The 25,399-nt window shown below is 43.0% G+C and overlaps 1 protein-coding gene across 3 annotated transcripts in view; it reads left to right on the forward strand.

Annotated features, from left to right (window-relative positions):
- The first annotated feature begins 9,958 nt into the window (after positions 1 to 9,958).
- Positions 9,959 to 25,399, forward strand: part of LOC111976686 (pleckstrin homology domain-containing family G member 5) — a 76,389-nt gene continuing 60,948 nt past the window's right edge. For 2 of the 3 annotated variants that reach the window (XM_024005703.2, XM_024005705.2), the window contains exon 1: positions 9,960 to 10,779. In XM_024005703.2, coding sequence (XP_023861471.1) covers positions 10,695 to 10,779 — 85 coding nt within the window. In that variant the 5' untranslated portion in view covers positions 9,960 to 10,694. Of the gene's footprint in view, positions 10,780 to 25,399 lie in introns of all 3 variants that reach the window. The other variant, XM_024005704.2, reaches the window with a different exon arrangement.

The raw sequence follows: 25,399 nt of genomic DNA on the forward strand, positions 1-25,399 counted from the left end.
GACTCATTGTGAGCATACTCTACATTCACATACAACTGTGGAGACTTGCTAATTTGTTGTGGGCCATTTATATAATCTCCCTATTTCCCACCTTGCTTTGCTTTGTTTACCATTTCCCTCCCCTTTGTTGGGGAGGGGAGCATACAAACAACTGGAGCTGCATTGTGGTCACGTAATTCTTTTAGCTTTGTCAGAGCAGACATCTTTCCTGAGAGTCCCATGCAACCCAATGAGAGATCTCCCAAGTTGGAGGTCCCACTCAAGACAGTCCAAATAGAGCCTAAAGCCTGGGAATAAACACATAGGATTTATCTGATGAAATCCGCTGCTCACACTGTAGTAGACTAAACCATTGGGCCATTTTTCATGATTAATGTAGATGGAGATTGGTGTTAATGTAGAAATGGAGGAATGCATTTAGTATGAGGGCATGTTCTTCTTGCCTAGTGGTCAATCCATCACAGTTCAGCCAAAGAATGTTTTATCCTTCTTGTCTTGTAATACTGGTAGAATTGGCATCGTTGAAGTCAACGGTTTACAGTAAGATAGAGATTTGTCATCTGATTATATCATTTCCCACCACCCACAAAGGGACACGGACTGATATCTGCCTTTGCTTCAATTGAAACAACTGACAAATCCTTCTGCATGGAATCCCTATACAACCACTAATATGAATAAAATGCTGAGGACTGAAAGGCCTTCTTGAGTCCCGAATGTCATCTAAGAGAAGTGTAAAGACATTACAGGTTAGATCATGCAGATTCTAGGATTTGTTGCCGGTGAACCATTGGTCAATCTTGGGAATAACCTTTCCCTAAACCAATCTGCCTAAATCTGAATGGCATGTGACTGTGTGAACTACTGGCTTTCAATACAAACATCCAAGCACAACAAGAAATTATTGTTAGTTTCAAAGTGTGCATAATAAACATAGAGACAATGGGTATGTAAGGGGGTACGTCATAGCCCACAATGGCAACTTCTGCCCCAAAAGTAGCAGAGTCCATGGGAATCAAATATAATATTTAGCTAAAACTAAATTAGGCATTTTTTTCTATGTAATTTCCGAGGCCAATCAATCAAGAGACAATTGCATGCATCAAATGTATCGATTGTTAGCTAAAGCAGGGTCCTTCAATGTTTTCTTGCCACGGACCGCCTTTCAGGCAAACCGGCGACCCCCATCATACGCTAGCAAAATATTTTGTTTTGTCTTATCATCAGGTGAATGATAATGGCAAAGATAAGTAATCAACAACTATAGATTCGGTAGATAGATTTTCATTAGTTTGACCTGCCCACGTTATAATTGGAAGAGGAAGTGTAAACTCTAACATAGTCTATTAGCTAAGAAAAAAAGGAGACTTTCTCATCTCTTTTATGGTAGGTAATTCAAAATGAATTATTCTGTTGTTGCTAGCGAAATTCAAAATATATTTTGGGGGAAAAGTGTTCCACTTTCTTCTTTTCACATATATATATATATATATATATATATATATATATATATATATACAGTATCGTGTTTTCTTTTCATGGACCCCCTGCAGTACCTCCACGGAACCCCAGTTAAATTCCCCTGAGCTATGGAATGTTTCCTGAGCTAAAGGAATGTTTGATTGAATGAAACAGTATCTGAATTTTGATACATTGTTTAAAGTGAAACATTGGATACTTTTTCCTCACTGTCAATTTGTTACAATAACCAGATTTCCATCCAACCTTTTTATGTGAGTAAAGTAGCCTCTATGTCGAATAAAAAATGTCACGACAGGACACGTTTGTCGGTAAACTTTCCAAATGTTGACAAAACAAAATACACAAGAGAAAGTGGGTTCTTTTTGTGTCTTTAAAATTAATTATGCGATAAATGGCGGTGGAAGTGCCTTTATGCTTAAATATTGATATAATAACCAGTATATCCCTCCAAGAGATCTACAGGTGTCACAGGATGGCCAAAAACATAATCAAGAACCTCAGCCATCCGAGACACCCCGCTACCATCCAGAAGGCGGAGACAGTACAGGTGCATCAAAGCTAGGACCGAGAGACTGAAAAACAGCTTATATCTCCAGGCCATCAGACCGTTAAATAGTCACCACTAGCCGGCCTCCGCCCAGTTAGTACCTTGCCCTGAACTTAGTCACTGTTACTAGCCGGCTACCACCCTGTACTCTACCCCAGCATTTCCCAAACTCGGTCCTGCCCCCCCACACCTAGCACTGCACAGCTGATTCAAATAACCAACTCATCATTAAGCTTTGATGATTTCAATCCGCTGTGTAATGCTAGGGCAAAAACCAAAACGTGCGCCCAGGGTGGGGGGCCCAGGACCAAGACTGCTGCCCTATGTACCGTACATCGTCATTGAACACTGGTCACTTTATTAATGTTTACATACGGTTTTACCCACTTCATATGTATATACTATATTCTAGTCAAGGCTCATCTTACATAACTACTGCTGTACACACCTTTCCTATTCATATACTGTCCATACTGTCTATACACACCATTATATATATGTATACATACACACATATATATATATAAATATATGTATACATATATATATATATGTGTGTGTATATACAGTGGGGAGAACAAGTATTTGATACACTGCCGATTTTGCAGGTTTCCTACTTACAAAGCATGTAGAGGTCTGTAATGTTTTATCATAGGTACACTTCAACTGTGAGAGACGGAATCTTAAACAAAAATCCAGAAAATCACATTGTATGATTTTTAAGTAATTCATTTGCATTTTATTGCATGACATAAGTATTTGTCACCTACCAACCAGTAAGAATTCCGGCTCTCACAGACCTGTTAGTTTTCTTTAAGAAGCCCTCCTGTTCTCCACTCATTACCTGTATTAACTGCACCTGTTTTAACTCGTTACCTGTATAAAAGACACCTGTCCACACACTCAATCAAACAGACTCCAACCTCTCCACAATGCCAAGACCAGAGAGCTGTGTAAGGACATCAGGGCTAAAATTGTAGACATGCACAAGGCTGGGATGGGCTACAGGACAATAGGCAAGCAGCTTGGTGAGAAAGCAACAACTGTTGGTGCAATTATTAGAAAATGGAAGAAGTTTCAAGATGACGGTCAATCACCCTCGGTCTGGGGCTCCATGCAAGATCTCACCTCGTGGGGCATCAATGATCAGGAGGAAGGTGAGGATCAGCCCAGAACTACACGGCAGGACCTGTCAATGACCTGAAGAGAGCTGGGACCCACGTCTCAAAGAAAACCATTAGTAACACACTACGCCGTCATGGATTAAAATCCTGCAGCGCACGCAAGGTCCCCCTGCTCAAGCCAGCGCATGTCCAGGCCCGTCTGAAGTTTGCCAATGACCATCTGGATGATCCAGAGGAGGAATGGGAGGAGGTCATGTGGTCTGATGAGACAAAAATAGAGCTTTTTGGTCTAAACTCCACTCGCCGTGTTTGGAGGAAGAAGAAGGATGAGTACAACCCCAGAAAACCATCCCAACCGTGAAGCATGGAGTGGAAACATCATTCTTTGGGGATGCTTTTCTGCAAAGGGGACAGGACGACTGCACCGTATTGAGGGAGGATGGATGGGCCATGTATCGCGAGATCTTGGCCAACAACCTCCTTCCTCAGTAAGAGCATTGAAGATGGTCGTGGCTGGGTCTTCCAGCATGACAATGACCCGAAACACACAGCCAGGGCAACTAAGGCGTGGCTCCGTAAGAGGCATCTCAAGGTCCTGGAGTGGCCTAGCCAGTCTCCAGACCTGAACCCAATAGAAAATCTTTGGAGGAGCTGAAAGTACGTATTGCCCAGCGGCAGCCACGAAACCTGAAGGATCTGGAGAAGGTCTGTATGGAGGATGGGCCCAAATCCCTGCTGCAGTGTGTGCAAACCTGGTCAAGAACTACAGGAAACGTATGATCTCTGTAATTGCAAACAAAGGTTTCTGTACTAAATATTAAATTCTGCTTTTCTGATGTATCAAATACTTATGTCATGCAATAAAATGCAAATGAATTACTTAAAAATCATACAATGTGATTTTCTGGATTTTTGTCTCCACAGTTGAAGTGTACCTATGATAAAAATGACATGCTTTGTAAGTAGGAAAACCTGCAAAATCGGCAGTGTATCAAATACTTGTTCTCCCCACTGTATATATATATATATATATATGTATATATATGTATGTGATATATATTTACGTACACATATATATTATATATATATATATATATATACACAGTTGAAGTCGGAAGTTTACATACACCTTAGCCAAATACATTTAAACTCAGTTTTCACAATTCCTGACATTTAATCCCAGTAAAAATTCCCTGTTTTAGGTCAATTAGGATCACCACTTTATCCTAGAATGAGAAATGTCAGAATATAGTAGAGAGAATTATTTATTTCAGCTTTTATTCTTTCATCACATTGCCAGTGGGTCAGAAGTTTACATACACTCAATTATTATTTGGTAGCATTGCCTTTAAATTGTTTAACTTGGGCAAATGTTTTGGGTAGCCTTCCACAAGCTTCCCACAATAAGTTTGGTGAATTTTGGCCCATTCCTCCTGACAGAGCTGGTGCAACTGAGTCAGGTTTTGTAGGCCTTCTGCTCGCGCACGCTTTTTCAGTTCTACCCACACATTTCTATATAGGACTGAGGTCAGGGCTTTGTGATGGCCACTCCAATACCTTGACTTTGTTGTCCTTAAGCCATTTTGCCACAACTTTGTAAGTATGCTTGGGGTCATTGTCCATTTGGAAGACCCATTTGCAACCAAGTTTTAACTTCCTACTGGCATTCTTGAGATGTTGCTTCAATATATCCACATCATTTTCCTGCCTCATGATGCCATCTATTTTGTGAAGTGCACCAGTCCCTCCTGCAGCAAAGCAGCCCCACAGCATGATGCTGCCACCCCCGTGCTTCACGTTTGGGATGGTGTTCTTTGGCTTGCAAGCCTCCCCCTTTTCCTCCAAACATGATGATGGTCATTATGGCCAAACAGTTCTATTTTTGTTTCATCAGAACAGAGGACATTTCTCCAAAAAGTATGATCTTTGTCCCCATGTGCAGTTGCAAACCGTAGTCTGGCTTTTTATGGCGGTTTTGGAGCAGTGGCTTCTTCCTTGCTGAGCAGCCATTCAGGTTATGTCAATATAGGGCTTTTGGATATTGATACTTTTGTACCTGTTTCCTCCAGCATCTTCACAAGGTCCTTTGCTGTTGTTCTGGGATTGATTTGTACTTTTCGCACCAAAGTACGTTCAACTCTAGGAGACAGAACGCGTCTTCTTCCTGAGAGGTATGACGGCTGCGTGGTCCCATGGTGTTTATACTTGCATACTATCGTTTGTACAGATGAACGTGGTACCTTCAGGCATTTGGAAATTGCTCCCTAGGATGAACCAGACTTGTGGAGGTCTACAATTTTTTTTCTGAGGTTTTGGTTGATTTCTTTTGATTTCCCCATGATGTCAAGCAAAGAGGCACTGAGTTTGAAGGTAGCCCCGAAATACATCCACAGGTACATCTCCAATTGACTCAAATTATGTCAATTAGCCCATCAGAAGCTTCTAAAGCCAAGACATAATTTTCTGGAATTTTCCAAGCTGTTTAAAGGCACAGTCAATTTACTGTATGTAAACTTCTGACCCACTGGAATTGTGATACTCTGAATTATAAGTGAAATAATCTGTCTGTAAACAATTGTTGGAAAAATGACTTGTGTCATGCACAAAGTAGATGTCCTAACTGACTTGCCAAACTATAGTTTGTTAACAAGACATTTGTGGAGTGGTTGAAAAACGAGTTTTAATGACTCCAACCTAAGTGTATGTAAATTTCCAACTTCAACTGTATATATATATATATTCCGGACTCTGACATTACTCATTCTGATATTTCTTAATTGTTTTGGGGGAGATGTGTGTATTGTTTTGTATTGTTAGGTATACTGCACTGTTGGAGCTAGAAACATAAGCATTTTGCTGCATCTGCGAGAGCATCTTCAAAATATGTGTAGGTTTTGCTACCAATACAATTTGATTTATCGAAGTTTAAATATAGAGTCACAAGAGGATCTTGTGTGCTCCTCCCACTACAACTCCGGAAAGCATTCAGTTTATTAGGCAGTTTAGTAGGCTACAGATGAATTAAGTTATGATGAAATTCCCAGGGTGGTGAAAGTGCACGGTGATGAGATTGATGTTTCTTTCCAATAAATATCGAGGGTCTTATTCTGATGACATGATGATCGATGCTTGGCTGCCGTTTGACAAATACAAATAATCTCACTCTTTTTGTCCATAATAATCTCATAATGTCGACCAGGGTTTCCCAGACTTGGTCCTGGTCAGGGTTACAACTAAAATGTGAAACGTCTGGGGGTCCCCAAGGAGAGGTTTGAGAAGTGGCACATTCGCTATATAACGCAACATTTTTATTGACAAAACCATCAGTAGAGTTGAAAATGTATGGAAGCTCATTCCCGCCACCAAAATACCATAACAATTTCAATACTATCTCAACATTTCTAGAAGTGTAATTCAAACTTTCGAGATACAGTACAGTCTAAAATTTCAGGATATAATCTCAAAATGTTGAGATACTAAGTCAAAACGTTGAGATACTACATATAGGATATGTTTCTTCATTTGTGGCATTATGTGGAATTTCCATCTATGCACATTGCAGAGATCAGCACAGCAGGGCCGGCTGGCAAGATGACATTTGCCCCAGCATTTGTGATTTGATTTAATAAAAAATATTAACACAACAGCGTTGAAAAGAGAGGCAAAGTTCTGTTGTTTAGACTGATTTGCCTCATAATTTCTCAACTCGTGCACAATTAATCTGTGCTTGAGTCTGATAAACTGTAGTCTACTGATAGCTGCAGGTAGCCTAGAGATGCCTATGCACTCTGATCTCCTCTGGTCAAGGGAAAGAAGCAGTAACGTCATTTATTTATTGCCTAAGCTATGTATGTATAGCCTAAAATAAAAAAGCATACATGATGCAACCCAAAACAGGAAAACGCTCATCCAGAGGCGGCCGGGGACTTTAATGCAGGGAAACTTAAATCAGTTTGACCTAATTTCTATCAGCATATTAAATGTGCAACCAGAGGGAAGAAAACTCTAGACCACCTTTACTCTACACACAGAGACGTGAACAAAGCTCTCCATCGCCTTCCATTTGGCAAATCTGACCATAATTCTATCCTCCTGATTCCTGCTTACAAGCAAAAATTAAAGCAGGAAGCACCAGTGGTCAGATCAAGCAGATGCTATGCAACAGGACTGTTTTGCTCGCACAGACTGGAATATGTTCTGGGATTCTTCCAATTGCATTAAGGAGGACACCACATCAGTCACTGGCTTCATCAATAAGTGTATCGATGACGTCATCCCCACAGTGACTGTACGTGCATACCCCAACCAGAAGCCATGGATTACAGGCAACATTCGCACTGAGCTAAAGGGTATGGCTGCCGCTTTCAAGGAGAGGGGTTGTAACTCGGAAGCTTATAAGAAATCCCGCTATGCCCTCCGATGATCCATCAAACAGGCAAAGCATCAATACAGGACTAAGGTTGCATTGTAGTACACCGGTTCCGAGGCATGTCGGATGTGGCAGGGCTTGCAAACTATTACAGACTACAAAGGGAAGCACAGACGAGAGCTGCCCAGTGACACGAGCCTACCAGACGAGCTAAATAACTTCTATGCTCGCTTCGAGGCAAGTAGTACTGAAACATGCATGAGAGCATCAGCTGTTCTGGGCGACTGTGTGATCACGCTCTCCGCTGCCGATGTGAGTCAGACCTTTAAACCTTTAAAGGTCAACATTTACAAGGCCGCAGTTCCAGACGGATTACCATGACGTGTACTCAGAGCATGTGCTGACCAACTGGCAAGTGTCTTCACTGACATTTTCAACCTCTCCCTGTCTGAGTCAGTAATACCAACATGTTTCAAGCAGACCACCATAGTCTCTGTGCCCAAGAACACTAAGGTAACCTGCCTAAATGACTACCGACCCGTAGCACTCAAGTCTGTAGCCATGAAATGCTTTCAAAGGCTGGTCATGGCTCACATCAACACCATTATCCCAGAAACCCTAGACCGCCCTAACAGATCCACAGATAATGCAATATCTATTGCACTCCACACTGCCCTTTCCCACCTGGACAAAAGGAACACTTACGTGAGAATGCTATTCATTGACTACAGCTCAGCGTCCAACACCATAGTGTCCTCAAAGCTCATCACTAAGCTAAGGACCCTGGGACTAAACACCTCCCTCTGCAACTGGATCCTGGACTTCCTGACGGGCCACCCCCAGGTGGTAAGGGTAGGTAACAACACATCCGCCATGCTGATCCTCAACACGAGGGCCCCTCAGGGGTGCGTGCTCAGTCCCCTATTCTGCTCCTTGTTCACTGATGATTGCATGGCCAGGCACGACTCCAACACCATCATTAAGTTTGCCGATGACACAACAGTGGTAACGATGAGACAGCCTATAGGGAGGTCGTCAGAGACCTGACCGTGTGGTGCAAGGACAACAACCTCTCCCTCAATGTTATGAAGACAAATGAGATGATTGTGGACCACAGGAAAAGGAGGACCGAGCACGCCCCATTCTCATCGACGGGGCTGCAGTGGAGCAGATGGAGAGCTTCAAGTTTCTTGGCGTCCACATCACCAACAAACTAACATGGTCCAAGCACACCAAGACAGTCGTGAAGAGGGCACAACAAAACCTATTCCGCCTCAGGAGACTGAAAAGATTTAGCATGGGTCCTCAGATCCTCAAAAGGTTTTACAGCTGCACCATCGAGAGCATCCTGACGGGTTGCATCACTGCCTGGTATGGCAACTGCTCAGCCTCCGACTGCAAGGCACTACAGAGGGTAGTGCGTACGGCCCAGTACATCACCGGGGCCAAGCTTCCTACCATCCAGGACCTCTATACCAGGCGGTGTCAGAGGAAGGCCCTAAAAATTGTCAAAGACTCCAGCCATCCTAGTTATAGACTGTTCACTCTGCTACCGCACGGCAAGCGGTACGGGAGCACCAAGTCTAGGTCCAAGAGGCTTCTAAACAGCTTCTACCCCCAAGCCATAAGACTCCTGAACATCTAATCAAATGGCTACCCAGACTATTTGCATTGTCACTTTAATAACTCTACCTACATGTACATATTACCTCAATTACCTCGACACTGGTGCCCCCGCACATTGACTCTGTACCAGAACCCCTTGTATATAGCCCCGCTATTGTTATTTACTGCTGCTCTTTAATTAATTATTTGCTATTCTTATTTCTTACTTTTTTTGTATTTTCTTAAAACTGCATTGTTGGTTGAGGGCTTGTAAGTAAGTAAGCATTTCACTTATAGTGTATTACATTTGGTCAAAAGTTTAGTATTTGATCCCATATTCCGATCTCGCAATGACTACGTCAAGCTTGTGACTCTACAAACTTTGATTTGATAAATTTGTTTTATACATATGACCTGATTAGAACAAATCATCATAGCCCATAAACAACTGTTTTACAGCTGATTTATTTTATATAGGTTGGTTATTAAATGTCACCAGATCATGAAAAACTCTGGGCACCAGGAAAACAACTCTCTCCCCAACTCTGGGACTTGTGGTGCCACCTCTGAAATCACAGCACAAAGTTACAAATGAAGAAACATTTCCTATAATTATGGTATACTATAAAAAAAACATGTTTTGTTCGTTTCTGCTAATTTTGACTCAACCGTATCTAAAACATGTCGACTTAGTATCTCGACATTTTCACCTATGTATAAAAAAAAATCGATTTAGTACCTTTACATTTTGAGATAGTATAATGGGCTTCCATACTATGGCGCCCCTAGCTGCAACATAATGCCAACTTGTAAAGGGAAAGAAAAGAAGGTAGCCTGAATGAATGGAAAAGGCTTTTAATGGTTGAAAAGTGGAGGGACAGACGACGATACTTGGCGGGGAATTATGTTTCCGACTTTAATGTCCTTTGCCGAAAGCAACGAAGAAGTCAGTGGCCAAAATTGCAACAGAGAAGCCCGCGTGCTTCACCCATGCAATAACCGGCGATTAAAACAAAGTGTATCGTGAGCGGGTGAGAGGGAGGGACTAACGCTACGGTGATGATTGGGCAAATATGATATTTCGGACCTGGACGACGAAGATAATGCTTTTTGTGAAGCAACAGGTTACTGCTGCATAGCGGAGTAAACAAAAAAAGCGGCGTCCTATTTGCCATATTGGAGAATTGACCTTTTATTAGGCGGTGTTTATTACTGAATGAGACATATTCTGCACCAGTCAGCCAATCGTGTGACAGGTTAGTTAGTCACGAAAGGTTGGATTATTATTTCAATGGATTGTTTTTTAACAGGATGTTTGCTCTCAAACTGATCTACGAATAACGTCGAGCGTTCCAATATAGAACAATATTATGTGGTTTACGGGAGCGATCATAAATATGATGCCACCTAGGCGAAACGGAGAGTGATAAAATGGCACATTCAAGTTAGATTCAAACTTCAAGACAAGACCATCGGAATCTACCACCATTCATTGAGAATAGACACGAAGATGACCAACCATTGATATTGGGGGATTTTCAGCATAAGAACCAAGAATAGGACCTAAATGGTTCCAAGCAAGTGGACCATGAATTCAGTTCTACAGCACAAGTCACCTCAAAGGAGTTGGCTTGGTCTCCGACTACGACTCAGTAAGTAGATCCTATATTCAGTCACGTTTTTCTTCGCTCTTAAATAAATCATTCATAATCACATGTATTATCCTTCGATGTTTCATGCATGTACTCAAATTATTTGATGTTAAAGGATGGCCTTGCCTGCTATGCCCATTTGAGATGCACTTGGATATTTTTCACAGTCGTCTAGGCTATTCCCTTGTGGAATTATTTCCGTGCACTGGTCAGGAGTTCTCCATTAGCGTGTTTTATGTTAATTATAATTGATGTAAAATATGTGCGTTTACAGATTATATCCCTAGTAAGTATGACTATTGCTTACAGAGTATGGATGCTGTTTAGTTGGTCTGAGAATACATTCATTTGACCAGACTCTGATAGAGCTTTGGCCAAGAAAGTCAAAGTAGGTTTAGCCTAGGTAAACAAGAACACCTTGTAACTTTGAACCCAGGGCACCAAGTCTTTGCTTGACACAGTTCAGTTTTGAGTTGACCAGCACCAGTTTGAGGCAAGTAGCCAACACATCCCCAAGTTGATGCCTTTCCTTGGCAAATGACCAGAGGGAATCATCACAGTTGGTGGCTGATGGCTGAAGTATTTTGGTCTTAGATTTGAGCTAAAGATGACTTGACATCACCCACGATGATAGTCTACTGGGAAACAGTGCTGTTGAAAGAAGAGGAATTAGATTCACCTGTTTGTAGATCTCTCTCTAATATTATTGATTGCATTTTCCCAAAATGTTTGTTTTGGCCTGCCAGCACACCTTCTCCCAAGCACACGTCAGAGCGAGCAGGTTACGTTTGCATTGGAAAACATTCATGACTTCAAAGTCTACTAGATATTCTTTCATTTATACAATTCTGCAAAAAGCTGATTATTACAGTACTGCAATGCAAGTATTCTTCTTTTTCCTAATGCCCTCTTGTACACCTTTCGTCCTATAGGATGTACAGCCAGTATTTGACGGTGACTGGGTTTGAAGTTGAGTAGCCTAATCGGTTGTCTCAACCGTCCGTGTTCCAGGTCTTAAGCCTCTGCATTTAAACACACTGGTCTAATCTGGTACCAGATGTCTTGTCTGGTCGCTCTGTGGACAAGTGCAGCAAGAAATATACATGGCTAAATATGGATAGAATTATGAATGTATACAGGCTAAACAATATTATGGACAAAGTGACATAATTATGATACCTGTGTGTGCGATTGAATGTAGTTTGCTTGACAAGTGAAGTCACCAACAGTGTGTGGTGTTAGTGTACGATGTAGAGCCTAGAGGGGACATTTGGATGTTAAGTCAGTGTTCCACGCACAGGAGGTTGGTGGCACCTTAATTGTGGAGGATGGGCTCGAGGGTAACGGCTGGAGTGAAATTGTTGGAATGGTATCAAACACATTGTTTCCTTGTTTTTGATGCCATTCCATTTGCTCGGTTCTGGCCATTATTATGAGCCGTCCTCCCCTCAGCAGCCTCCACTGGTTCCACGCCATGGGACTTAAAGGGATACTTAGGGATTTTGGCATTGAATCCATTTATCTACTTGCCCAGAGTCCGATGAATTCATGGATACATTTAGTATGTCTGTGCATTAAGTATGAAGGGAGTTAGAGATAGTTTTGCGAGCCAATGCTAACTAGCGTTATCTACTAGTATGCTAGCAGCAATGCAAACGTTTTATCTCAATATCAAATAATTTTGGGGTGTCAATTAAGTACCAAACCAAATAGAGCAAGTTTGGGATGAGATGGAAAGGGCTGTTCGCGGCATGAATGTACCATCTGCAGCAACTGTGTGATGCCATCGTGTCAGCATGGACTAACATCCCTGTGGAATGCTTCCGACACCTTGTAGAATCCATGCCTCAACGATTCAGGCTGTTCTGGAGGCAAAGGGTTGTCCGACCCAATACTAGATGGGTGTACCTAATAAACTGTCCGGTGAGTGTAAATCGAACACAGGAAAATTACGTTTTGACTGCACTGGGCCTTTAAGCTTGTTTTTAAACACACTGTCTGGTGTAATCTGGGAGCAGATGTCTGGTCTCCTTTGTCTGGTGTGTTTGGGGGTCACTGGCAATTGGCTCGTTCTGGTTTCAAGATCCTCCTTTGGATGCGTGTATGTCTATTGTTCCGCTTTTTCTCCAGTGATTTCCTTTTTATTCTCCTCCTTTTACTTTCCTGACACTTCCTGCTGCTCTCTCTGGTCTTCAAATCAAATTTTATTTGTCACATGCTCCGAATACAACAGGTGTAGTAGACCTTATAGTGAAATGCTTACTTACAAGCCTTCAACCAACAATGCAGTTTTAAAAAATGGCAACACAAATATATAAGAATAAGAAATAAAAGTAACAAATAATTTTAAGAGCAGCAGTAAAATAACAATAGGGAGGCTACATACAAGGGGTACCTGTGCAGAGTCAATGTGCGGGGGCACCGGTTGGTCGAGGTAATATGTACATGTAGGTAGAGTTATTAAAGTGACAATGCATAGATAATAACAGAGAGTAGCAGCAGCGTGGAAGGGGGGGGGGGGGCAATGCAAATAGTCTGGGAAGCCATTTGGTTAGATGTTCAGGAGGCTTATGGCTTGGGGGTAGAAGCTGTTTAGAAGCCTCTTGGACCTAGACTTGGCGCTCAGGTACCGCTTGCCATGTGGTAGCAAAGAGAACAGTCTATGACTAGGATGGCTGGAGTCTTTGACAATTTTTAGGGCCTGCCTCTGACACCGTCTGGTATAGAGGTCCTGGATGGCAGGAAGCTTGGCCCCGGTGATGTACTGGGCCGTACGCACTACCCTCTGTAGTGCCTTGCGGTCGGTGGCTGAGCAGTTGCTATACCAGGCAATGATGCAACCCGTCAGGATACTCTCGATGGTGCAGCTGCAAAACCTTAAGAGGATCTGAGGACCCATGCCAAATAGGTCCTCAGAGGGGGAATAGAGGGGGAATAGGTTTTGTCATGCCCTCTTCACGACTGTCTTGGTGTGCTTGGACCTTGTTAGTTTGTTGGTGATGTCGACACCAAGGAACTGTCTCAACCTGCTCCACTGCGGCCCAGTCGATGAGAATGGGGCCGTGTTCGGTCCTCCTTTTCCTGTAGTCCACAATGTCTTGATCACGTTGAGGGAGAGGTTGTTGTCCTGGCACCACACGGCCAGGTCTCTGACCTCCTCCTTAGGCTGTCTCGTCGTTGTCTGTGATCAGGCTTACCACTTAAATGTTTTATTTTTATTTTACCCTCTCTTTTTCTCCCCAATTTCGTGGTATCCAATTGTTAGTAGTTACTATCTTGTCTCATCGCTACAACTCCCGTACGGGCTCGGGAGAGACGAAGGTCGAAAGCCATGCGTCCTCCGAAACACAACCCAACCAAGCACTGCTTCTTAACACAGCGCGCATCCAACCCGGAAGCCAGCCGCACCAATGTGTCGGAGTAAACACGGTGCACCTTGCGACCTTGGTTAGCGCTGCGCCCGGCCAGCCACAGGAATCGCTGGTGCGCGATGAGACAAGGATATCCCTACCGGCCAAACCCTCCCTAACCCGGACGACGCTAGGCCAATTGTGCGTCGCCCCACGGATCTCCTGGTCGCAGCCGGCTGCGGCAGAGCCTGGGCGCAAACCCAGAGTTTCTGGTGGCACAGCTAGCGCTGCGATGGAGTGCCCTAGACCACTGCGCCACCCGGGAGACCCCAGGCTTACCACTGTTGTGTCATCGGCAAACTTAATGATGGTCTTGGAGTTGTGCCTGGCCGTGCAGTCATGAGTGAACAGGGAGTACAGGAGGGGACTGAGCACGCACCCCTGAGGAGCCCCCGTGTTGAGGATAAGCGTGGCGGGTGTGTTGTTACCTACCCTTACCACCTGGGGGTGGCCCGTCAGGAAGTCCAGGATCCAGTTGCAGAGGGAGGTGTTTAGTCCCAGGGTCCTTAGCTTAGTGATGAGCTTTGAGGGCACTATGGTGTTGAACGCTGAGCTGTAGTCAATGAATAGCATTCTCACATAGGTGTTCCTTTTGTCCAGGTGTGAAAGGGCAGTGTGGAGTTCAATAGATATTGCATCATCTGTGGATCTGTTGGGGCGGTATGTAAATTGGAGTGGGTCTAGGGTTTCTGGGATAATGGTGTTGATGTGAGCCATGACCAGCCTTTCAAAGCACCTCATGGCTACAGATGTGAGTGTGAGGGGTTGGGGTTGGGGTTGGTAGTCATTTAGGCAGGTTACTTTAGTTTTCTTGGGCACAGGGACTATGGTGGTCTGCTTGAAACATGTTGGTATTACAGACTCAGACAGGGAGAGGTTGAAAATGTCAGTGAAGACACTTGCCAGTTGGTCAGTGCATGCTTGGAGTACACGTCCTGGTAATCCGTCTGTTATTGCGGCCTTGTGAATGTTAACCTGTTTAAAGGTCTTACTCACGTCGGCTGCGGAGAGCGTGATCACCCAGTCATCCGGAAGAGCTGATGCTCTCATGCATGTTTCAGTGTTACTTGCCTCGGGAATTTTGCTTAAATTCATCAAAAAAGTTAGCTTTTAACAGTGAACCTTTTTTTGTGGGATACACAAGACAATTCTTGGTCTTGTGGCATATTCTGGTTAAACTATCCCCAATTCAATGGAATTGCAACCCTCTGCAAGCACAGTGTATTCTTCCATCACATGTACAGGTGATTCTCAAGATCTTGCACAGAAATGAGATGCTATTGAGCCCACACTACTATACTGTCTGAGCCAAGGACTACATGCTTTCTGGTAAGTTCTGATTACAATACTGAGTGGGATGAATATATTTGCTATGACATGATTTTTTTGTTAACTAGTAAATAGTACCCTACAGAAAAGTGTTTAAATAATTTCTAACTTGTTAACAATTTCTGCTAGTTAGTCTTTGCTACCATGTGGGTTTTAGCTTGTTTGAGCCTGCTAACTGAGTGTTAATTCACCTATTTCCATACATGTTTCATTTTAAAACATTTATCTTACAAAGGAGTTGTTTAATCGAACTGCTTAACTATGTATCTGTACATGGAATTGTATTTGTTTTTTTTACCATTTGTTTTCTAATCTTTACAGGAAAATGCCACGGGCACTATCTGATGTGTGGAGACATTTCACTGCAGCTAATGTAGAAGGAAAAGCTGTGTACATTTGCAAATACTGTGCCAAATCATATGTGAAGAATGCAACAAAGATGCAGAATCATCTGGCCAAGTGCATAAAGTTCCCTCAGCGCTCACAACAAGCAACCTCTGACAAAATCCCTCTACTTCTATTCGAGGTGAAAATTATTAATCAGACACCTTATCGATAGCAACAGCTCATGGTCCTCCTGGAATCAGATTTTTTTAACTCAATGGAGGAACGTAGTCAGAGAAATGCTGATGAATGTCTTGCTCGAGCTGTGTATGCAACTGGTTCACCTCTGATGCTCACTGGAAATGTGTATTGGAAGAGATTTCTGAATGTTCTTCACCTAGCATACACCCCTCCAACCAGACATGCTTTATCTACTAATTTGCTGGGTGCAGAGTTCAACAGAGTTCAAGTGAAGATCAAGCAAATCATAGAGAAAGCAGACTGTATTGCAATCATCTCTGATGGGTGGTCGAATGTTCGTGGGCAAGGAATAATTAACTACATCTTCACCCCTCAACCAGTATTCTACAAGAGCACAGACACAAGGGACAACAGACATTGCAGATGAGCTGAAGGCAGTCATCAATGACCTTGGACCACAGAAGGTATTTGCACTGGTGACAGACAATACTGCGAACATGAAGGTTGCTTGGTCTAAAGTGGAGGAGTTCTACCCTCACATCACACCAATTGGCTGTGCTGCTCATGCGTTGAATCTGCTCGTCAATGACATCATGGAACTGAAAATAATGGATACACTCTACAAGAGAGTGAAGGAAATGGTTAGGTATGTGAAGGGCCATCAAGGTATAGCAGCAATCTACCTCACCAAGCAAAGTGAGAAGAATAAAAGCATCACATTGAAGCTGCCCAGCAACACCCGTGGGGGTGGTGTTGTCATCATCTTCTGGAGGGGAAGGAGTCTCTCCAAGAAATGTCCTTATCACAGTCTGCTGATATGATATTTTGGGAAAGAGTGGTAAGCAGCCTGAAACTGCTGAAACCCATAGCAGTAGCCATTGCACAGATTGAGGGAGACAATTCCATCCTGTCTGATGTTCAGACTGCTTGCAGATGTAAGAGAAGAAATCCGTACTGCCCTGCCCACTTCACTGTTTCTCCAAGCAGAGGAAACTGCAGTTCTGAAATACATCAAAAAGTGTGAAGACTTCTGCCTGAAGCCCATACACGCCGCAGTGTACATGTTGGACCCCAAGTATGCTGGCAAGAGCATCCTGTCTGGTGCAGAGATCAACAAGGCCTATGGTGTCATCARTACCGTGTCTCGGCACCTTGGCCTGGATGAGGGCAAGGTTCTTGGCAGTCTGGCGAAGTACACTTCCAAGCAAGGGCTTTGGGATGGAGATGCAATATGGCAGTCGTGCCAACATATCTCATCAGCCACCTGGTGGAAGGSACTTTGTGGATCTGAGGCTCTTTCCCCTGTTGCCTCATCATCCTCCAAATCCCACCAACATCAGCCGCCTCAGAGCCTAACTGGTCCTTGTTTGGGAACACACACACCAAAGCATGCAACAGGCTGACCCAATACAAGGGTTGAAAAATTGGTGGCTATCCGGGCAAATTTGAGGCTTTTTGAGCCTGACAACGAGCCATCCTCAACAAGGTTGGAAAGTGACAGTGAAGATGAGGCCTCAGAGTCTGATGTTCAAGAGGTGGACATTTGAGGAGTTCCAGGGAGAAGACATGGAAGGCTGAGAGGAAGAGAACCAAAGCTTTAGTTTCTAGACTATCATTTTACAGAAAATGTTTTTGGAAGATGCGATGGATCATTCAATATTCCCTTTTGGTGTTCAGTGAAATCATCCCATGTGAAGAGTCAACTCATTTAAGTAAAGTTCAATTCGTAACTACATTTTTATTTTATTTTTTATATTGGAAGGATTTAATCATTTGCAATTATGTTTACTTATGATAAGGTAAAAGGTTTATGTGTCTGTCTCCATATGACATGGTAAATATATCCAATACAAAAAACATCTACATTTAAATGGTATTAATATTAATTAGCATATATTCCCGTTAATTCCCATATATTCCTGTTAATTCCAACGGAAAGTTTCCACCTCTGAATATTCCCCAAAATGTGCAACCCTAGTGGTGTGTAATCGCTGTTCTGATGTCCAGAAGTTATTTTTGGTCATAAGAGACAGTAGCAGCAACATTATGTACAAAAACAAGTTAAAAGATAAGATACAAACAACATCAGCCATCCTCTCCGGCGCCGTCTTTTTTTTCTTGTGGTGCTTTGTTCTGTTATTTCTTATTTTTTTAACCTCTTTTCTTCCACTGCAGAAATGGATTGACCATGGGTATGTGACTGTTTAAACCCATTGCTTTATCTTTGCATGATACCCATCTGTTCCAGAGCCTCCAAAGTATGTGACTACCAGTGTGTCCATTTCCTCAACATAGGTCTGTGTAGAGGAACCCTGGAGAATGTTTTGACAGTTGAAATTGATGCGTTTAGATTGCCATCTAGGTGCATTGACAGTCACCCACTAATGTGATGAAAAACAACATATGAAACTATTTATTAACAATTCAATGTTGATGAAATGACTGATGTAGCCTGCCTGCCAAGTATTGTGGCAAAGGTGGTAAGGTTTTACACTGCAAACCAGCCCTTTACCTCGCTTCATCTGAACGTGTTATCATTCCCAGATGTGTCATGTCCACCAATGAAGTCATAGACATAAACCTGCTCTCACAGCTGGAGGTCATTCCCCCCTCCTTCTCCCTCAGCCCTCGCACATATTTTTCCCCCATCATCCCACACTCTTTTACAAAGGGCTCTTTAAAACACATGGGAGGCCAGGGCAACCAAAAATGATTACGTTGTTCTGTTGTCAGGTCTCACCCGGATTGTGGGGCTATTGGGTCGTTACATTTGATTTCAATCACTTTTTGACCGAACCCCTTTTATTTGAACAAAACTTGCCATACATATTTGCCTGTGGTAGAAGTTGTCAGAAAGTTACTTTTTGGAACTGAATGCCAAACATTTAGGAGATGGAGGTACTCAAAGTTGCCCCATTTTGCATACCCATGTAGAGGTCTTCTCGGATCCACTGGTACCGGAACACCCGAGACTCGATCTGGTACCTGAGCGGGTCCGGATCCAGAATTCTAAATAATGTCACAGGTCTGGGTCAGATCTGATATGATTGTCTCGGGTATGTGTCATTTTAACTGACTTGTCTGAAAGGGCCCGTACAGAGCCAAACGCAACAGCTGCAGTTGAGAGAGAAATTTTTATAATTTATGGTACAGCTTTTGCTTTTCACGAGAGTGGAGCGTGGCGCATGTAGCTTGTTGTTGGCCAATCATAAGTCGTCAAAGCGGCAATAGGCTACAGTCAGAGAGCCTCCGTGTGTGTCAAAATGTATGCGACTATCTAATCAATGGCAGATGGAATTAAAATGACTGAATTAAAAGTTAATTAAAATGAGAAGGATATAGACTACAACAATAGGCTGCTACTTAATATTCTGAATGGAGTTATTTGTAACTAGGATGAGAGCGCATGCACTGCAGCCTCAATTAGCCTCAATTAGCTAACATTAGCTAGTTTAACTAGCTTTTCCCAGGTTGATTCAGTCAAGACAGGTACTATGAGATCAGTATCATGCTAAATGTATTCACAAATGTAAATCACCGATCCACAACTGTAAATCACTTTCCCAAAAATGTAAATTACCAATCCACAAATGCAATTCACTATCCACAAACACCTTTTGATATGTATTTGGAAATTGAGGGCTTTAAGTTAAATTACTGCCATAAAGATTTGCACATAGGAGAGAGATACGCATGACAGATATGGCAAGCCTGCAACTCCATATTTGGAAGCGCATAGGTCACTTGTCTTTTTCTTGACATCAAATCAGTTCCAAAAGTCAAGTTCTCACACAGAAAAAAAGTTATCACGGTAGAAAGCGATTTTTGTATTCATAGAAAAAAGGTTTGGACCCATAGAAAGCGATTTCTATAAATTGCTGGCAGCCTCTCGTTCGGCCATGTTGATGCCTGCCTTTCAAGGCTGCAGAAATTATAGTATGGTAAAGATGTGTTAACCATATGTGTAACCATAGTATGTCCAATGTAAATAATCGAAACCCTAGCCCAAGATTACTCTATATTTGTAACACTATTGCGGTGTACACCCGTTCATCACCCAAATAGTTGAATTAGCTGGCCAGTGTGATGGCACCAGTAAATGTGAAGGATATGTCATACATTGTAAGTAATTATAATCCATCCGCTGTCTCATGTTGCACAGACGATGAGCATAAAGGAGACATAAGTATTCCTGAGGCCTCTAACCGTTTCCCCAGGAGAGTCATATAAAAGGTAAAGGGGAGGTGTAGGATATGGGATCAGACTTTGTAACAGTATTGCTTCCGTCCCTCTCCTCGCCCCAACCTGGGCTTGAACCAGGTTGGGGCGAGTGACGTCACCCTCGAAGCATTGTTACCCATCGCTCCACAAAATCCGCGGGGGAAACACCTACTTCAAGGTCTCAGAGCGAGTGACGTCACTTATTTGAAACGCTATTAGCACGCACCGCTAACTAAATTCAGCAAAAAAAGAAACGTCCCTTTTTCAGGACCCTGTCTATCAAAGATAATTAATCAAAATCCAAATAACTTCACAGATCTTCATTGTAAAGGGTTTAAACATGCTTGTTCAATGAACCATAAACAATTAATGAACATGCATCTGTGGAACGGTCGTTAAGACACTAACAGCATACAGACGGTAGGCAATTAAGGTCACAGTTATGAAAACTTAGGACACTAAAGAAGCCTTTCTATGGACTCTGAAAAACACCCAAAGAAAGATGCCAGGGTCCCTGCTCATCTGCGTGAACGTGCCTTAGGTATGCTGCAAGGAGGCATGAGGACTGCAGATGTGGCCAGGGCAATAAATTGCAATGTCCGTACTGTGAGACGCTTAAGACAGCGCTACATGGAGACAGGACGGACAGCTGATCGTCCTCGCAGTGGCAGACCACGTGTAACAACACCTGCACAGGATTGGTACATCCGAACATTACACCTGCGGGACAGATACAGGATGGCAACAACAACTGCCCGAGTTACACCAGGAACGCACAATCCCTCCATCAGTGCTCAGACTGTCCGCAATAGGCTGAGAGAGGCTGGACTGAGGGCTTGTAGGCCTGTTGTAAGGTAGGTCCTCACCGGCAACAACGTCGCCTATGGGCACAAACCCACCGTCGCTGGACCAGACAGGACTGGCAAAAAGTGCTCTTCACTGACGAGTCGCGGTTTTGTCTCACCAGGGGTGATGGTCGGATTCGCGTTTATCATCGATGGAATGAGCGTTACACCGAGGCCTGTACTCTGGAGCGGGATCGATTTGGAGGTGGAGGGTCCCTCATGCTCTGGGGCGGTGTGTCACAGCATCATCAGACTGAGCTTGTTATCATTGCAGGCAATCTCAATGCTGTGCGTTACAAGGAAGACATCCTCCTCCCTCGTGTGGTACCCTTCCTGCAGGCTCATCCTAACAAGACCCTCCAGCATGATAATGCCACCAGCCATACTGCTCATTCTGTGCATGCCTGGGACCTGTTGGATCGGAGGGTGAGGGCTAGGGCCATTTCCCCCCCCCCCCCCCCAGAAATGTCCGAGAACTTGCAGGTGCCTTGGTGGAAGAGTGGGGTAACATCTCACAGCAAGAACTGGCAAATCTGGTGCAGTCCATGAGGAGATACCAGATACTGACTGTTACTTTTGATTTTGACCCCCCCCTCCTTTGTTCAGGGACACATTATTCCATTTCTGTTAGTCACATGTCTGTGGAACTTGTTCATTTTATGTCTGTTGAATCTTGTTATGTTCATACAAATATACACGTTAAGTTTGCTGAAAATAAACGCAGTTGACAGTTAGAGGACGTTTCTTTTTTTGCTGAGTTTAGCTACCCATTTCACACCGGTTACACTTACCCCCTTCTTTCTGCAGCAACCAGTGATCCGGGTCAACAGCATCAATGGGATCAATGCTCTCGTTGGCTGGCAATCGCTTCATACTCGTCGCCAAACCCACTGGCTCCAGGTCGTCTACAAGACCCTGCTAGGTACAGTCCCGCCTTATCTCAGCTCGCTGGTCACCATAGTAGCACCCACCTGTAGCATGCGTTCCAGCAGGTACAGTGGGGAGAACAAGTATTTGATACACTGCCGATTTTGCAGGTTTTCCTACTTACAAAGCATGTAGAGGTCTGTAATTTTTATCATCGGTACACTTCAACTGTGAGATGCAAATGAATTACTTAAAAATCATACAATGTGATTTTCTGGATTTTTGTTTTAGATTCAATCTCTCACAGTTGAAGTGTACCTATGATAAAAATTACAGACCTCTACATGCTTTGTAAGTAGGAAAACCTGCAAAATCGGCAGTGTATCAAATACTTGTTCTCCCCACTGTACCTGCTGGAACGTGTGCTGCTATGGTGACCAGCGAGCTGAGATAAGGCGGGACTTTACCTAGCAGGGTCTTGTAGATGACCTGGAGCCAGTGGGTTTGGCGACGAGTATGAAGCGATTGCCAGCCAACGAGAGTGTACAGGTTGCAGTGGTGGGTAGTATATGGGGCTTTGGTGACAAAACGGATGGCACTGTGATAGACTGCATCCAGTTTGCTGAGTAGAGTATTGGAAGCAATTTGTAGATGACATCGCCGAAGTCGAAGATCGGTAAGATGGTCAGTTTTACGAGGGTATGTTTGGCAGCATGGGTGAAAGATGCTTTGTTGCAAAATCTAGACTTGGCTTCCTATTTAACTTTGGATTGGAGATGTTTTATGTGAGTCTGGAAGGAGAGTTTACAGTCTAACCGGACACCTAGGTATTTGTAGTTGTCCACATATTCTAAGTCAGAACCGTCCAGAGTAGTGATGCTGGATGGGCGGGCAGGTGCAGGCAGCGATCGGTTGAAGAGCATGCATTTAGTTTTACTTGRATTTAAGAGCAGTTGGAGGCCACGGAAGGAGAGTTGTATGGCATTGAAGCTCGTCTGGAGGTTAGTTAACACAGTGTCCAAAGAAGGGCCAGAAGTATACAGAATGGTGTCATCTGCGTAGAGGTGGATCAGAGACTCACCAGCAGCAAGAGCGACATCATTGATGTATACAGAGAAGAGTCGGCCCAAGAATTGAACCCTGTGGCACCCCCATAGAGACTGCCAGATGCCCGGACAACAGGCCAAATTAATAGTGAATATATCAAAACTATGAAATAACATATAATGAAGTAACCAAGAAAGTGTTAAACAAATCTAAATATATTTGAGATTCTTCAAAGTAGCCACCCTTTGCCTTGACAGCTTTGCACACTCTTGGCATTCTCTCAACCAGCTTCATGAGGTAGTCACCTGGAATGCATTTCAATTAACAGGTGTGCCTTGTTAAGAGTTAATTTGTGGAATTTCTTTCCTTCTTAATGCGTTTGAGCCAATCAGTTGTGTTGTGACAAGGTAGGGGTGCTATACAGAAGACATCCCTATTTGGTTAAAGACCAAGTCCATATTATGGCAAAGAGAAATGACAGGCCATCATTACTTTGACTGACCTTCATGTCTTAATCTGCAACATTTCAAGAACTTTGAAAGTTTCTTCAAGTGCAGTCGCAAAAACCATCGAGCTATGATGAAACTGGGTCTCATGAGGACCTCCACAGTTACCTCTGCTGTGGAGGACAAGTTCATTAGAGTTACCAGCCTCAGAAATTGCAGCCCAAATAAATGCTTCACTGAGTTCAAGCAACAGACACATATCAATATCAACTGTTCAGAGAAGACTGCATGAATCAGGCATTCATGGTCAAATTGCTGCAAAGAAACCACTACTAAAGGACACCAATAAGAAGAAGACTTACTTTGGCCAAGAAACACGAGCAATGGACATTAGACATTTGGGCTCCTGAGTTGCACAACGGTCTAATGCACTGCATCTCAGTGCTAGAAGCGTCACTACTCACCCTGATTCGAATCCAGGTTGTATCACAACCAGCCATGATTAGGAATCCCATAGGGTGGCACACAATTGACCCAGTGTTTTCCGGCTTTTGCTGGTGTAGGCCAACACTCTAAATAAGAATTTGTTCTTAACTGTCTTGCCTAGTTGAATAAAGGTAAAATAAAAATCTGCCCTTTGGTCTGATGAGTCCAAATTTGAGATTTTTGGTTCCAACCACCGTGTCTTTGTGTGACGCGGAGTAAGTGAACAGATGATCTCCGCACGTGTAGTTCCCACCATTTAAGCATGGAGGAGGAGGTGTAATGGTGTTGGGGTGCTTTGTTGGTGACACTGTCTGTCTGTGATTTATTTAGAATTCAAGGCACACTTAACCAGCATGGCTACCACAGCATTCTGCAGCGATACGCCATCCCGTCTGGTTTGCGCTTAGTGGGACTATCATTTGTTTTTCAACAGGACAATGACCCAACACACCTCCAGGCTGTGTAAGCCTATTTGACCAAGAAGGATAGTAATGGAGTGCTGCATCAGATGACCTGGCCTCCACAATCACCCGACCTCAACCAAATTTTAGATGGTTTGGGGTGAGCTGGTTTTCGTGCATTCACTATTATTCTACAATGTATAAAATAGTAAAAATAAAGAAAAACCCTTGAATGAGTAGCTGTGTCCTAACCTTTGACTGGCACTGTATATATTTTTCAACCATTTTCCATCCTAGAAGTATAGTCTTTGATTGCTGGTCAAACAGATGGAAAACGGGTCTTAGTAAACATCAACCAGGAAAAAGTCATAATGTATTAGAATTGCATCAAAACATAAGTTGAAGTTTATACCCTTGACAACTAATATCAACATTTGTTTATTTTTTCAGAATTGATTTGCCTTCTGTAAGTTTAAGAAATATTGTCATTCTGTTACAAAAACCCCACATATCTGTAAGATATGGATAATGAAAGTTCACAGAATTAACAAGTAAATGTAGACCTACCAGTTGGTGTTTTTACTGATACCAATTGATTATTATTTATGAAGTGATTTAAAACATGTCATTCTCTCACAAAATCTTTGACAGAATGACTGAAAAATCAGTAACAGAATGACCACAATTGAATTGGCTAAAATGGGAAATTTATAGTAGTCACCAACCACACAGTCCAGTCACCTGCTCTGTCCTCACTTCCACTGGCATACTGTTATATTCAGCTCATAACCATTGAGCACCGGACATCCATGGACGTTGAAAATGTATGTTTGACAAGGTTGGACAGCATAGTACTCAGTTTTTTGGGGAAACTTGGTCACATAAACTGAGGGGGATTTAATCATCATTAATTTATGAAACTTTACATCCTGATAAATGTGTTTTTGTACAATTTTCAGTGGAAATTGTTGAAATTGGTCCCCGTGCATTGTATGGTTTAACTTCAATTGTTGGTTTTCTTTGGCATACATCAAAAATGTATG

This window comes from Salvelinus sp. IW2-2015, linkage group LG17 (genome assembly GCF_002910315.2).
Source record: "Salvelinus sp. IW2-2015 linkage group LG17, ASM291031v2, whole genome shotgun sequence".
Taxonomy (NCBI): Eukaryota; Metazoa; Chordata; class Actinopteri; order Salmoniformes; family Salmonidae; genus Salvelinus; species Salvelinus sp. IW2-2015.